This window comes from Salvia splendens, chromosome 7 (genome assembly GCF_004379255.2).
Source record: "Salvia splendens isolate huo1 chromosome 7, SspV2, whole genome shotgun sequence".
Classification (NCBI taxonomy): domain Eukaryota; kingdom Viridiplantae; phylum Streptophyta; class Magnoliopsida; order Lamiales; family Lamiaceae; genus Salvia; species Salvia splendens.
This window is the reverse complement of record NC_056038.1, coordinates 16,892,480-16,908,261: the sequence shown is the minus strand read 5'-3', so window position 1 is coordinate 16,908,261 and position 15,782 is coordinate 16,892,480. Positions and strand designations below refer to the sequence as shown.

At 38.0% G+C, this 15,782-nt stretch overlaps 1 protein-coding gene across 1 annotated transcript; it reads right to left on the bottom strand.

Moving 5' to 3' along the window:
• Nucleotides 1-11,149: 11,149 nt before the first annotated feature.
• LOC121741433 (probable inactive serine/threonine-protein kinase scy1) lies at nucleotides 11,150-14,797 on the bottom strand. Its single transcript, XM_042134176.1, has 3 exons — nucleotides 14,642-14,797; nucleotides 12,492-12,590; nucleotides 11,150-11,505 (listed from the first exon to the last, which is right to left on the bottom strand). Exons 1-3 carry the CDS (start codon nucleotides 14,765-14,767, stop codon nucleotides 11,350-11,352), a joined length of 381 nt encoding a protein of 126 aa, XP_041990110.1. The 5' UTR covers nucleotides 14,768-14,797; the 3' UTR covers nucleotides 11,150-11,349.
• Nucleotides 14,798-15,782: the final 985 nt, after the last annotated feature.

Here is a 15,782-nt window from a genome sequence, read left to right as displayed (position 1 = left end):
TGGTTCGGTTTTGGCAAAAAACCGAACCGAAACCCGAATGCACACCCCTAGCCGCTGATGTGCAGCTACGTGATCCCGGTCAATCACTGTTCGGCGGTGGACAACGGATCGAGGTTGAGGTACCGCCGGCTACGAGGCCCGTTGTAGCAGCCGGTTTATCTCTCGGGACGTATAGGCATCCAAATGTTCGTTCAAACGCCGTTCGTACTCCTCAACATCCCCACCACTACCACTACCACCCGCGTTACTCATTTCGCGTTGTTGTTGATCTTGTACAGAAATTAAGATAGAGAGAGTTCTCGTTAAAACAAGTGGTGCGAATGAAAATATCGTGCAAATCGCGTATATATAGTGTTTTGAAAATTTAAAAAAAAAAAATCGCTCGCCGGTTCCTCGCTGATCGGGAGGCTACAATAGCGGCAAGACGATCGGCGAGAGAATCGGCGTAGCCTCGCCGAAATTCTCGGCGATTTGGCGCTCGCCGGCTGCAATAGTTCGGCGAGCGCCAAAAATCGGCAAGCCGCTCGCTCGCCGACCACTGGAGATGCTCTAAAAGAAAATAAGATGGGGCGCGAGCATAAGAGGGCCCGATGACATTAAAAGGTCCAGGATATGCGATGGAAACGCCATCGCTACGCCGGTTTGTAGCATTTTTTTGACTTTTTTATCTCCAATTTTGACTTTTTTATTCCAAATTTCACTATTCAGCCCACTAGAGACCGGCTCAAATTAACCCTTATAGACCGACCCATTAACCCATACCCAGTCCAATTTTTAATTAAAGAGATAATTATTTATAATAAAAGTTAAAATCTGAAGTAAACTGATGTGAATCAAATTATACATTTTTATTCCCCTAACTTTACATTATTTATATAGTTTGATGCTTGCAAAAGTATGTTTTGTGGTGTAGGAAGAGGAGTAAATGGTGAAACAAAGAATGAAGCTCGGAGGGTGAAAAGCTGGACAGAAAGCTCTCAAAATTGGCCACCCGGCCGGGTGAATTTTAGGCCTAATAATGGACCCGGCCGGGTGAATGTTACGTAACTGCAATATTGCAGTTTTGTGAAGCCGTTTGCTGAGAAAAGAAAAGAAAAAGGAGACGGATGGGACGGCAGTTGGGGGGTGGCAGAATTAATTAGAGTAGAGAGAGAGAGTTGGGGGGACGAATTCAGGGAGGAAAAGGAGAGAGAAAAGGGAGAAAGAGAGGAGGAAGAAGGAGAGGAAGAAATTCCGTCCAACATTCCGACGATCCGTCTCCATATCCCAATTTCACTCAACGAGAGCAAGCTTCCTACGGTTTTTATTGCATATTTCACCATGTTTCTAGGCTAAGCTCTCTATGTTACTCCAAGTTGTAATCTAGGCTTTGTATGGATGTTTTTACACCAATGAACTCATATGTTTGTGTCCAACAATGTGCTTAATATTATTCACTATGTTTTTGGCTAATAATGTAGTGTTGTTATTTCCTTGCTATTGTCTCTTTAACATAGTTTAGGAATGTTTGATTGTTGGATTGCTATCGAATTATAATTGTTCAGAGGATAATTTGATAGTGGATTAAGTAGGTGATCATAGTAGATGTTTATTTCTCCCGCGCTTCCGCAGGAGTGTATAGACATTGAAAATTAGTTCATGGAACAAGTGTTTAGCTGACTGTGAACTATACGTCGCAAACATGTTCAGTGCACGCGATTAGGTTGATTTTTAATCCCTTCTTATGTTTCATTGTTAAAGGTGTAAAACAATACAAGCCTAGTGAGTAACTTGGAGTGACATATTTTCCCGTTCGAATAGTCTTCCTTTAGTTAACTTGTAGCTTTATTTTGTCGATAACTTTTGGAAAGCAAAACCTTCAAATCAAAATCCCTTTTAGTTTGTCTTTTGTTTGTTTTGGAATTAGATAATCGTACGCCTCCCTGTGGTTCGACACCCTAAGTATTACAACTACAACTGTATTCTTGCAGTTAAGTTGTAGTTTTAGAGTTATTATTTTAAACTTGAGTGTTAAATTTCCTTTGACTTAAAAGCTCTAAAATTACACATCAAGTTTTGAATTGAGAGTTTCTTTTTGTAGTTTTTGTTTTTTTTGTAGGAGCAACTGGGAGTTAGGATTGGAGCTTAAGAGGAAGCACACCTGCAAAGGAATTTTTACACCCATCCACCCACCCGAATGCACTATGGATATCATGCCAAGTTTGGGGGAGTACTCTGTCCCTTTACTTTTTATGTTCTTCTTTGCATGCATTGAGGACAATGATGCATTCAAGTTTGGGGGGGTTGTTTGAAGTTGAATCATTTTTATGCATGATGCATGTTTTTGGGTGTATTGTTTGCTAAAGTGTTGTGAATCATGAAATTGACGGATGCATGCTAGATCTTCGGCTTTCTGGTTGGGAATTCTTACTTGATTTTTCTTGATCTTTGAAGCCTAGGATGAATGGAATTTGTGCATGATTTATTTGAAAGAGCATGTTGTGATTACATCCGATTTCTTGAGTTGAGGAGAGTATGAAAATCGCATGACTTGTGGAAATTATCTTGGATTGATTTGCTTTATCGAGTGAAGTGCTTGCGTTCGTTTGTGTTAACGATTTGGGAGGATAAGGCACTAGGATGAACTCTATGGCCAAATGATCACATGCCTAGTCCATCAAATGATCCCCTAGATGCCACGTTGAGCTTAATTCCCTATTCTTTGTGTAAACACTTAGCCAAACACTTAGCTACTTAAATAAGCCTAATTTTAGCCTCATCAATAGACCTTGCTACTATTTGGGTGCTAAATACAAGTTGAGCTTTGTGTTTTGAGTTGTGAGTGTGAGGTGGTGGATTGTAAAGAATAGACATTTCTAGACTTGATAGAAGGTGAAAAGAATGAAGTTCTAAGGAAAAAAAAACAAGAAAAAGATGACCTCCAAATTCACAAAAGTCGAGGTCTTTACAAAAACAGAAAAAAAAGAATAAGTTAATGAAATAAAGATAGAGCTTCTATGTTTGTTTGTGTAATATGTAATCTTGTCTAGATTTGATCTCAAGTTTGGGGGAGTGAGAGTTTGGTTGTAAAATTTTGTTGTTTGATCTTTGGAAGGAAGTTGTAGGAGGGAAGAATTTGGCACTCAAATGTGTAGCTTTTGAGCTCACTATCCATATTTATCCTACCTCATCCCTAGCCCCATTACAACCTTGAATTAAGACCTTGGACCTTATTGTTGATGCTTATGGATGTTTTATAAATAACTTGGTAGAGTTAATGAAGTTTGATTTGAAATCCGCGAGTCTATGTGGTAAGTAATGCTTGATGAGTCAATGATGACGGTTTGAGTTGTATGATCCTATGCTTGGACTTACTTTGAAATGCACCTTGACTTGAAGTTCCAAGTTGATAAGTGATGGTTCATGAGAGTGAGAAATCTTGATTGGAATTGTTGGGGGTTTGACTTTGTCATTCATGTCTTTATGTGATTCACTCTTATGAAAACTGTTGGAAAAACTTTTGTGAGCTGAGCGTTAAAGTTTTGTGTTGGATGTGATCTTGCTCGAGGACGAGCAAGCAAATAAGTTTGGGGGTATTTGATGTGAATCAAATTATACATTTTTATTCCCCTAACTTTACATTATTTATATAGTTTGATGCTTGCAAAAGTATGTTTTGTGGTGTAGGAAGAGGAGTAAATGGTGAAACAAAGAATGAAGCTCGGAGGGTGAAAAGCTGGACAGAAAGCTCTCAAAATTGGCCACCCGGCCGGGTGAATTTTAGGCCTAATAATGGACCCGGCCGGGTGAATGTTACGTAACTGCAATATTGCAGTTTTGTGAAGCCGTTTGCTGAGAAAAGAAAAGAAAAAGGAGACGGATGGGACGGCAGTTGGGGGGTGGCAGAATTAATTAGAGTAGAGAGAGAGAGTTGGGGGGACGAATTCAGGGAGGAAAAGGAGAGAGAAAAGGGAGAAAGAGAGGAGGAAGAAGGAGAGGAAGAAATTCCGTCCAACATTCCGACGATCCGTCTCCATATCCCAATTTCACTCAACGAGAGCAAGCTTCCTACGGTTTTTATTGCATATTTCACCATGTTTCTAGGCTAAGCTCTCTATGTTACTCCAAGTTGTAATCTAGGCTTTGTATGGATGTTTTTACACCAATGAACTCATATGTTTGTGTCCAACAATGTGCTTAATATTATTCACTATGTTTTTGGCTAATAATGTAGTGTTGTTATTTCCTTGCTATTGTCTCTTTAACATAGTTTAGGAATGTTTGATTGTTGGATTGCTATCGAATTATAATTGTTCAGAGGATAATTTGATAGTGGATTAAGTAGGTGATCATAGTAGATGTTTATTTCTCCCGCGCTTCCGCAGGAGTGTATAGACATTGAAAATTAGTTCATGGAACAAGTGTTTAGCTGACTGTGAACTATACGTCGCAAACATGTTCAGTGCACGCGATTAGGTTGATTTTTAATCCCTTCTTATGTTTCATTGTTAAAGGTGTAAAACAATACAAGCCTAGTGAGTAACTTGGAGTGACATATTTTCCCGTTCGAATAGTCTTCCTTTAGTTAACTTGTAGCTTTATTTTGTCGATAACTTTTGGAAAGCAAAACCTTCAAATCAAAATCCCTTTTAGTTTGTCTTTTGTTTGTTTTGGAATTAGATAATCGTACGCCTCCCTGTGGTTCGACACCCTAAGTATTACAACTACAACTGTATTCTTGCAGTTAAGTTGTAGTTTTAGAGTTATTATTTTAAACTTGAGTGTTAAATTTCCTTTGACTTAAAAGCTCTAAAATTACACATCAAGTTTTGAATTGAGAGTTTCTTTTTGTAGTTTTTGTTTTTTTTGTAGGAGCAACTGGGAGTTAGGATTGGAGCTTAGGAGGAAGCACACCTGCAAAGGAATTTTTACACCCATCCACCCACCCGAATGCACTATGGATATCATGCCAAGTTTGGGGGAGTACTCTGTCCCTTTACTTTTTATGTTCTTCTTTGCATGCATTGAGGACAATGACGCATTCAAGTTTGGGGGGGTTGTTTGAAGTTGAATCATTTTTATGCATGATGCATGTTTTTGGGTGTATTGTTTGCTAAAGTGTTGTGAATCATGAAATTGACGGATGCATGCTAGATCTTCGGCTTTCTGGTTGGGAATTCTTACTTGATTTTTCTTGATCTTTGAAGCCTAGGATGAATGGAATTTGTGCATGATTTATTTGAAAGAGCATGTTGTGATTACATCCGATTTCTTGAGTTGAGGAGAGTATGAAAATCGCATGACTTGTGGAAATTATCTTGGATTGATTTGCTTTATCGAGTGAAGTGCTTGCGTTCGTTTGTGTTAACGATTTGGGAGGATAAGGCACTAGGATGAACTCTATGGCCAAATGATCACATGCCTAGTCCATCAAATGATCCCCTAGATGCCACGTTGAGCTTAATTCCCTATTCTTTGTGTAAACACTTAGCCAAACACTTAGCTACTTAAATAAGCCTAATTTTAGCCTCATCAATAGACCTTGCTACTATTTGGGTGCTAAATACAAGTTGAGCTTTGTGTTTTGAGTTGTGAGTGTGAGGTGGTGGATTGTAAAGAATAGACATTTCTAGACTTGATAGAAGGTGAAAAGAATGAAGTTCTAAGGAAAAAAAAACAAGAAAAAGACGACCTCCAAATTCACAAAAGTCGAGGTCTTTACAAAAACAGAAAAAAAGAATAAGTTAATGAAATAAAGATAGAGCTTCTATGTTTGTTTGTGTAATATGTAATCTTGTCTAGATTTGATCTCAAGTTTGGGGGAGTGAGAGTTTGGTTGTAAAATTTTGTTGTTTGATCTTTGGAAGGAAGTTGTAGGAGGGAAGAATTTGGCACTCAAATGTGTAGCTTTTGAGCTCACTATCCATATTTATCCTACCTCATCCCTAGCCCCATTACAACCTTGAATTAAGACCTTGGACCTTATTGTTGATGCTTATGGATGTTTTATAAATAACTTGGTAGAGTTAATGAAGTTTGATTTGAAATCCGCGAGTCTATGTGGTAAGTAATGCTTGATGAGTCAATGATGACGGTTTGAGTTGTATGATCCTATGCTTGGACTTACTTTGAAATGCACCTTGACTTGAAGTTCCAAGTTGATAAGTGATGGTTCATGAGAGTGAGAAATCTTGATTGGAATTGTTGGGGGTTTGACTTTGTCATTCATGTCTTTATGTGATTCACTCTTATGAAAACTGTTGGAAAAACTTTTGTGAGCTGAGCGTTAAAGTTTTGTGTTGGATGTGATCTTGCTCGAGGACGAGCAAGCAAATAAGTTTGGGGGTATTTGATGTGAATCAAATTATACATTTTTATTCCCCTAACTTTACATTATTTATATAGTTTGATGCTTGCAAAAGTATGTTTTGTGGTGTAGGAAGAGGAGTAAATGGTGAAACAAAGAATGAAGCTCGGAGGGTGAAAAGCTGGACAGAAAGCTCTCAAAATTGGCCACCCGGCCGGGTGAATTTTAGGCCTAATAATGGACCCGGCCGGGTGAATGTTACGTAACTGCAATATTGCAGTTTTGTGAAGCCGTTTGCTGAGAAAAGAAAAGAAAAAGGAGACGGATGGGACGGCAGTTGGGGGGTGGCAGAATTAATTAGAGTAGAGAGAGAGAGTTGGGGGGACGAATTCAGGGAGGAAAAGGAGAGAGAAAAGGGAGAAAGAGAGGAGGAAGAAGGAGAGGAAGAAATTCCGTCCAACATTCCGACGATCCGTCTCCATATCCCAATTTCACTCAACGAGAGCAAGCTTCCTACGGTTTTTATTGCATATTTCACCATGTTTCTAGGCTAAGCTCTCTATGTTACTCCAAGTTGTAATCTAGGCTTTGTATGGATGTTTTTACACCAATGAACTCATATGTTTGTGTCCAACAATGTGCTTAATATTATTCACTATGTTTTTGGCTAATAATGTAGTGTTGTTATTTCCTTGCTATTGTCTCTTTAACATAGTTTAGGAATGTTTGATTGTTGGATTGCTATCGAATTATAATTGTTCAGAGGATAATTTGATAGTGGATTAAGTAGGTGATCATAGTAGATGTTTATTTCTCCCGCGCTTCCGCAGGAGTGTATAGACATTGAAAATTAGTTCATGGAACAAGTGTTTAGCTGACTGTGAACTATACGTCGCAAACATGTTCAGTGCACGCGATTAGGTTGATTTTTAATCCCTTCTTATGTTTCATTGTTAAAGGTGTAAAACAATACAAGCCTAGTGAGTAACTTGGAGTGACATATTTTCCCGTTCGAATAGTCTTCCTTTAGTTAACTTGTAGCTTTATTTTGTCGATAACTTTTGGAAAGCAAAACCTTCAAATCAAAATCCCTTTTAGTTTGTCTTTTGTTTGTTTTGGAATTAGATAATCGTACGCCTCCCTGTGGTTCGACACCCTAAGTATTACAACTACAACTGTATTCTTGCAGTTAAGTTGTAGTTTTAGAGTTATTATTTTAAACTTGAGTGTTAAATTTCCTTTGACTTAAAAGCTCTAAAATTACACATCAAGTTTTGAATTGAGAGTTTCTTTTTGTAGTTTTTGTTTTTTTTGTAGGAGCAACTGGGAGTTAGGATTGGAGCTTAGGAGGAAGCACACCTGCAAAGGAATTTTTACACCCATCCACCCACCCGAATGCACTATGGATATCATGCCAAGTTTGGGGGAGTACTCTGTCCCTTTACTTTTTATGTTCTTCTTTGCATGCATTGAGGACAATGACGCATTCAAGTTTGGGGGGGTTGTTTGAAGTTGAATCATTTTTATGCATGATGCATGTTTTTGGGTGTATTGTTTGCTAAAGTGTTGTGAATCATGAAATTGACGGATGCATGCTAGATCTTCGGCTTTCTGGTTGGGAATTCTTACTTGATTTTTCTTGATCTTTGAAGCCTAGGATGAATGGAATTTGTGCATGATTTATTTGAAAGAGCATGTTGTGATTACATCCGATTTCTTGAGTTGAGGAGAGTATGAAAATCGCATGACTTGTGGAAATTATCTTGGATTGATTTGCTTTATCGAGTGAAGTGCTTGCGTTCGTTTGTGTTAACGATTTGGGAGGATAAGGCACTAGGATGAACTCTATGGCCAAATGATCACATGCCTAGTCCATCAAATGATCCCCTAGATGCCACGTTGAGCTTAATTCCCTATTCTTTGTGTAAACACTTAGCCAAACACTTAGCTACTTAAATAAGCCTAATTTTAGCCTCATCAATAGACCTTGCTACTATTTGGGTGCTAAATACAAGTTGAGCTTTGTGTTTTGAGTTGTGAGTGTGAGGTGGTGGATTGTAAAGAATAGACATTTCTAGACTTGATAGAAGGTGAAAAGAATGAAGTTCTAAGGAAAAAAAAACAAGAAAAAGACGACCTCCAAATTCACAAAAGTCGAGGTCTTTACAAAAACAGAAAAAAAGAATAAGTTAATGAAATAAAGATAGAGCTTCTATGTTTGTTTGTGTAATATGTAATCTTGTCTAGATTTGATCTCAAGTTTGGGGGAGTGAGAGTTTGGTTGTAAAATTTTGTTGTTTGATCTTTGGAAGGAAGTTGTAGGAGGGAAGAATTTGGCACTCAAATGTGTAGCTTTTGAGCTCACTATCCATATTTATCCTACCTCATCCCTAGCCCCATTACAACCTTGAATTAAGACCTTGGACCTTATTGTTGATGCTTATGGATGTTTTATAAATAACTTGGTAGAGTTAATGAAGTTTGATTTGAAATCCGCGAGTCTATGTGGTAAGTAATGCTTGATGAGTCAATGATGACGGTTTGAGTTGTATGATCCTATGCTTGGACTTACTTTGAAATGCACCTTGACTTGAAGTTCCAAGTTGATAAGTGATGGTTCATGAGAGTGAGAAATCTTGATTGGAATTGTTGGGGGTTTGACTTTGTCATTCATGTCTTTATGTGATTCACTCTTATGAAAACTGTTGGAAAAACTTTTGTGAGCTGAGCGTTAAAGTTTTGTGTTGGATGTGATCTTGCTCGAGGACGAGCAAGCAAATAAGTTTGGGGGTATTTGATGTGAATCAAATTATACATTTTTATTCCCCTAACTTTACATTATTTATATAGTTTGATGCTTGCAAAAGTATGTTTTGTGGTGTAGGAAGAGGAGTAAATGGTGAAACAAAGAATGAAGCTCGGAGGGTGAAAAGCTGGACAGAAAGCTCTCAAAATTGGCCACCCGGCCGGGTGAATTTTAGGCCTAATAATGGACCCGGCCGGGTGAATGTTACGTAACTGCAATATTGCAGTTTTGTGAAGCCGTTTGCTGAGAAAAGAAAAGAAAAAGGAGACGGATGGGACGGCAGTTGGGGGGTGGCAGAATTAATTAGAGTAGAGAGAGAGAGTTGGGGGGACGAATTCAGGGAGGAAAAGGAGAGAGAAAAGGGAGAAAGAGAGGAGGAAGAAGGAGAGGAAGAAATTCCGTCCAACATTCCGACGATCCGTCTCCATATCCCAATTTCACTCAACGAGAGCAAGCTTCCTACGGTTTTTATTGCATATTTCACCATGTTTCTAGGCTAAGCTCTCTATGTTACTCCAAGTTGTAATCTAGGCTTTGTATGGATGTTTTTACACCAATGAACTCATATGTTTGTGTCCAACAATGTGCTTAATATTATTCACTATGTTTTTGGCTAATAATGTAGTGTTGTTATTTCCTTGCTATTGTCTCTTTAACATAGTTTAGGAATGTTTGATTGTTGGATTGCTATCGAATTATAATTGTTCAGAGGATAATTTGATAGTGGATTAAGTAGGTGATCATAGTAGATGTTTATTTCTCCCGCGCTTCCGCAGGAGTGTATAGACATTGAAAATTAGTTCATGGAACAAGTGTTTAGCTGACTGTGAACTATACGTCGCAAACATGTTCAGTGCACGCGATTAGGTTGATTTTTAATCCCTTCTTATGTTTCATTGTTAAAGGTGTAAAACAATACAAGCCTAGTGAGTAACTTGGAGTGACATATTTTCCCGTTCGAATAGTCTTCCTTTAGTTAACTTGTAGCTTTATTTTGTCGATAACTTTTGGAAAGCAAAACCTTCAAATCAAAATCCCTTTTAGTTTGTCTTTTGTTTGTTTTGGAATTAGATAATCGTACGCCTCCCTGTGGTTCGACACCCTAAGTATTACAACTACAACTGTATTCTTGCAGTTAAGTTGTAGTTTTAGAGTTATTATTTTAAACTTGAGTGTTAAATTTCCTTTGACTTAAAAGCTCTAAAATTACACATCAAGTTTTGAATTGAGAGTTTCTTTTTGTAGTTTTTGTTTTTTTTGTAGGAGCAACTGGGAGTTAGGATTGGAGCTTAGGAGGAAGCACACCTGCAAAGGAATTTTTACACCCATCCACCCACCCGAATGCACTATGGATATCATGCCAAGTTTGGGGGAGTACTCTGTCCCTTTACTTTTTATGTTCTTCTTTGCATGCATTGAGGACAATGACGCATTCAAGTTTGGGGGGGTTGTTTGAAGTTGAATCATTTTTATGCATGATGCATGTTTTTGGGTGTATTGTTTGCTAAAGTGTTGTGAATCATGAAATTGACGGATGCATGCTAGATCTTCGGCTTTCTGGTTGGGAATTCTTACTTGATTTTTCTTGATCTTTGAAGCCTAGGATGAATGGAATTTGTGCATGATTTATTTGAAAGAGCATGTTGTGATTACATCCGATTTCTTGAGTTGAGGAGAGTATGAAAATCGCATGACTTGTGGAAATTATCTTGGATTGATTTGCTTTATCGAGTGAAGTGCTTGCGTTCGTTTGTGTTAACGATTTGGGAGGATAAGGCACTAGGATGAACTCTATGGCCAAATGATCACATGCCTAGTCCATCAAATGATCCCCTAGATGCCACGTTGAGCTTAATTCCCTATTCTTTGTGTAAACACTTAGCCAAACACTTAGCTACTTAAATAAGCCTAATTTTAGCCTCATCAATAGACCTTGCTACTATTTGGGTGCTAAATACAAGTTGAGCTTTGTGTTTTGAGTTGTGAGTGTGAGGTGGTGGATTGTAAAGAATAGACATTTCTAGACTTGGAAATAGGTTCTCAGCAATTCTGAAATGTTATAATAAGGCCAGTGATATAAACAATTAACAATAAAAACGTTAACCATCTATCTGGCTACAGTTTTCCACTTTCCCAAAATCTTGGCACAAGGTACATCAGATCAGAGTATACACGATTTATGTATCATCATTTTAAACAAAAGAATTCATGTCAATAAAAAGACTCTTGAAACTGCAACTAACAAGAATGATTCAATTCACCTTTGGCTGCCTTCCAGCCCCAGTTCCTTAATCTTTTCCGAAAGAGGCATAACAGGTTCAGTCACAATATAAATGGTCAACTTAGTAGTAGAACCATCTAAAGATTCAGCCTCTGTACTGTGTAGAAATGACAAAATATTTGGATGTCTAACCTGAAAGAAAATTTACATAAACTGTGAGAATAGTAGAAAGTCAGATTAGTGCCTGAGGAAACTAGATTGCATTCCAATCCCAGAACTGGAATGATATTATAGAAAACAAAGGCAGTGTTGTCAAGAAAAAAATGTGAGCAGTTGCATGATCCTCTGTTGAGAAACAACATCATAAGTAAAGGCTCCAAATTCAAAGTATACCAAGTATAGGTATTTAAGGTATCTTTTTATCATGGGTTTCATTTAGGAGGGTATATTATGTTTGAAGAAACAAAACATAATAGGGTTATTTTTAAGTTCTTGTAAACTAATTGCGGCTTATAAGATCACAAAAAAATAAGATAGGGACTTGTTTTATATGGGAGCGTATGCGCTGTTGGAACTTAATTTTAGATCTTATAAGTTTCCTAGTAGCTTATTTTGCCAAACACTTTTCAAGAGATTATGAGCTCCTAAACCTAAACAACTTATAAGTTGTTTCAAAGAGCTTATAAGCTCAGCTAAATACCCCTTTTTGCTCTATTTGGAAAGGTCTCAACAATCTGGGTTAAATAATACACTGTATATCATTAACAAAGGAAGATAAATTTTCAAGTCAAATTTCAAGCAGGAGATCATCTATCTTTCATTTGTAATTAAGAATTTTGCATACATATCATCCAAACTGTCCAGATCCATTTAATCTTAGCTCTTAGTTACTTGAATATATTGCCCGTGGCAAATTTACAGCAAGTGAAGAAATCGGCAGTGTTCTACACACTAGTACTAGGTCATTTTGAGAGGCTGGCAATGTATAATAAGTAGCCAAAGAATTTAGTTAAATCAAACTACAAAAGGATTAAATTTCGAATAGGAATTTAATTAAATGATTACAAAGACACCTGCTATGGATCATGGATTCACACTTGAACAATAAACGAAGGTAGTCATACCACAATAGTGCAAAAAGAAGAAACATCAAATAGAAACACCCACCAGAAGCTTACCGTTCGCAAGCGTTTAACACCATTACGGCCAGCAACCAAATGTCCATCGTTTGCACTGCTCCCTGAAAGAGAAAATATTGAGACAGGTGCTCCATCATCCAGTAAAATAAATAGAGCAGAAAAAGAAAACAAAAAAAAAAAGAGAAAAGAAAAGAAAATAGTAAGAGACGATCTGAATAGTTAATGCAAATGCTAATTAAGAAGTGCCAACAAATTTTCAACAAGAATATGCACGAATTCCGAAACAAAGGCACACATCAACGTTAAATTTTGTGCAAACTATATGAGTGTTTAATCATTTACATCTGCTGTACTGGAGGTGCAAAAGTAAAGTAGTTTCTGAAGCAAGTGATTATGATCAAGATAATAAAGTTTGATCAGCAAAGTGATAACTTTTGGTCATTTTCTGTCATCTTCAGAAAAAAAATACTCCCTCCGTCCATCATTTAAAGAGCCATTTTGACTTGGCACGGGTTTTAAGAAATTGTTTGACTTTGTGAAGAAAAAGTAAAGGGAGAAAGTGAGTGAAATGTGAGACCCATTTAAAGTATTAGTTTTATATTGGATTGTGAGTGTAAAAAGTTGGTGGGATGTGGGGTCCGCATAATAAAAGTGGAATAAAGTAAATGGTTCTATAAATCGTGGACAAACCAAAATGGCAAAAGGGTTCTTTAAATGGTGGACGGAGGGAGTATTTTTCAACATATTTTTCTTATTGTTTTTGTTCATTTTGTATGTGTATGTATCCGTGTCCTCATCAAGGAAAAGCACACGCTTCAACAATAAGAATCGGAAGATAAGATGTGTGGCTCATTTCAGAAATAAAACTGCTCTCGCAGCATTTATGCATATAAGCTGACAAGAATTAATCTGACGTACTGGTATCCAATTTGGGTGTATTAAATTCGAGGTGCAAGACCAAATAACTTAATGCAACTCCTTTGCATCCATCAAGCACCAAGAAATCATCATTGTCACCCCATCTATATTAAGGTTCTCTCTGCATACTGAAGATGCAATACCGTCATCAATTTACTACAGTTGGCCCTGAGGGGATTAAGAAATCTTTTAACTTATCTACAAGATCTGAATAGGTAAGTAGGTCTGTGTCCATTGAGTTTTGCATGTTACACAGTTAGTCCAGACCATATTTTGGTGGTCTTGATTGGGGACCCTAAACTCAGAACACTTTGTCGTCTATTTGTAGGGAGAATCAGCAGGCCTGACTAAACAACAACCACTTTCAATATTAATTTCAAGGGACATGATTTTATTTTGGTTTCCATGATGGTTATTAAGAATGCTACAGTGCCATGTAAAAATTACATTCAAATAAATAAAAGTATGTGAAGGTGAAGACATCAGCAGAAGGTACAGAGGGAACTATTGAACCCCTCTAAATCGCAAAGATAAGGATATTACTATCACTAATCTCATTTACTTAGACACTCTATGGTGGTTTTTTGGTCTAAGCCGACATACGCCATTGATTTTTAATGGCAATTGTATTTATCTAGCCTCAGCATTAATTTTTCGCCCTTGATAAACTATGGTACAGCAAAAGGGTAATTCTATTGTATCAAGCTACTCTAGTTTCATCAGAGACCGTAAACTTCCAGTTACAAGCATAAGGAAGTTGAACTAATGACATACACTCAAGTGAGCAAGCCTTGTACACTTATTGGAGGAACAACAAGTGAACTGCAACAAATTAGAATGATCCAGACAAAATAGGCTGAAGCATTTTCAGATCTTATGGAGCTAAAAATGTACTCAGTCCAAATATTTATCGTCATGCACGGTGAAGATGAAAATTTCCACAAGAGACTACAAGTCTCTAATATTGTTTTGCAATTGATCTTAGTACTTCAGAAAAATACATATATAAGACATCCAGAGAACCACAAACTTCATTTTATGGCAATGCAAATCCGATCTAATCAACTATCAACTTTTTCCATATTTCCAGCTCGACAGCCATCCTCAAGTCATAAATTTCCACCAAAACAAGTAAAGCCGTCCTTAGAAAAACTATTCAGCTTGGCACAAGCAACTTTGATCTCAAGGAATCAGAGCATATGAAAACCCAGTGAAAGAGAAGGTGGACCAACTAGCAAAACAACGCAAATTCAAAGGATGAAATGGGGCACCTTAGAGGTTCCACGATAGTGCACCCAGGAGCCCCACGCAGAAGAGTAGGGCTCGCCGATGTTATAGGGAAGATCCTTGAGGCCGGCGCCCGCTCCGGCGACGACTCCTTTGAGAAACTTGAACATCCTCCCGGCGCAATCGAGAGAGAGAATTGATCCGAGGGGAGATTTGCGGGAGAAGTGGAAGAGCTGGACACTACGGTTTGTTCTTAAGCGCCGATTCATAATCATCAATTCATCCTGTTAAGGACCATCCTCCTTAACGTCGATTTCCACACAAAATCAAGAAACGAGATGTCGTCGTTGTCGAGCGCCCAACGTTGGGTCGTGACTTGGACGGCAAAAAGGGGCGGTTGAGCGCGAGATCAGCCTCGTCGGCAACCTTAGAAGATGTTTCTTGTTTGCTACTCAATTGAGCCAAAAGAATGATAATTTCTTATATTGATTGAATGAATAAAGTGATAACAATAACTCCTATTTATAATGCTACTGACTTAATGAACAAGAAAACAAAGATATAGAAAAAGATATGCAAATCCCTAATATATCTAAACTAAATAATAATAGTATAAGACTCGTATCAACTCCCCCACGGTTAAAATCCACCTAGTCCTCAAGGTGGGAACCACGAACCAAGGACGAGAGTTGAAAGCAAAAGCTTTAGCTAGACGTCTCCTCCTGCATCAAACACATATCGAACAGCTGAATGTCTCCCTTTATCACCTCCAAGAATGCTCAAATATGGCGTGTCATTGCACGGAGGGATGAATCGTGTATCGACGTCGAGTGATGTCGAACGATGAACAATACTTGGGACATTGCCATCAAAGAAATCCACGTAGAAATAGGCAGTTATCCTTACACCAGTGCAAACACTTCCTCTCTTAAACCAACAATTCGTAACCTCCGTCGATGACATTTGAGCAACACTGAACGATGCGATTATCTTCTCCACTTCACCAATAGAACCATCCTCCTCTTTATCTTCTAGCAATGTCTCTTCCTTTTTACCAATCTTCTCATCATATACCCCAACGAGCACTTGCGGTGACTTATTGTCGTTCATGACAATCCATTTGTTCTTGATGAACTCTCCAGGGGACTCGTTGTTAGGAACATCAAGAGGAGCGCCATCATTGTG

Bases quoted from the DNA above. Each gene is read 5' to 3' on its own strand.
- LOC121741433 (XM_042134176.1), bottom strand. From the start codon at position 14,767: ATGTTCAAGTTTCTCAAAGGAGTCGTCGCCGGAGCGGGCGCCGGCCTC. The intron at 12,591-14,641 runs GTGCCCCATTTC...TTTATTTTACTG, and splicing joins ACTATCGTGGAACCTCTAAG to GATGATGGAGCACCTGTCTC. The intron at 11,506-12,491 runs GTAAGCTTCTGG...ATTTTCTTTCAG, and splicing joins GTGTTAAACGCTTGCGAACG to GTTAGACATCCAAATATTTT.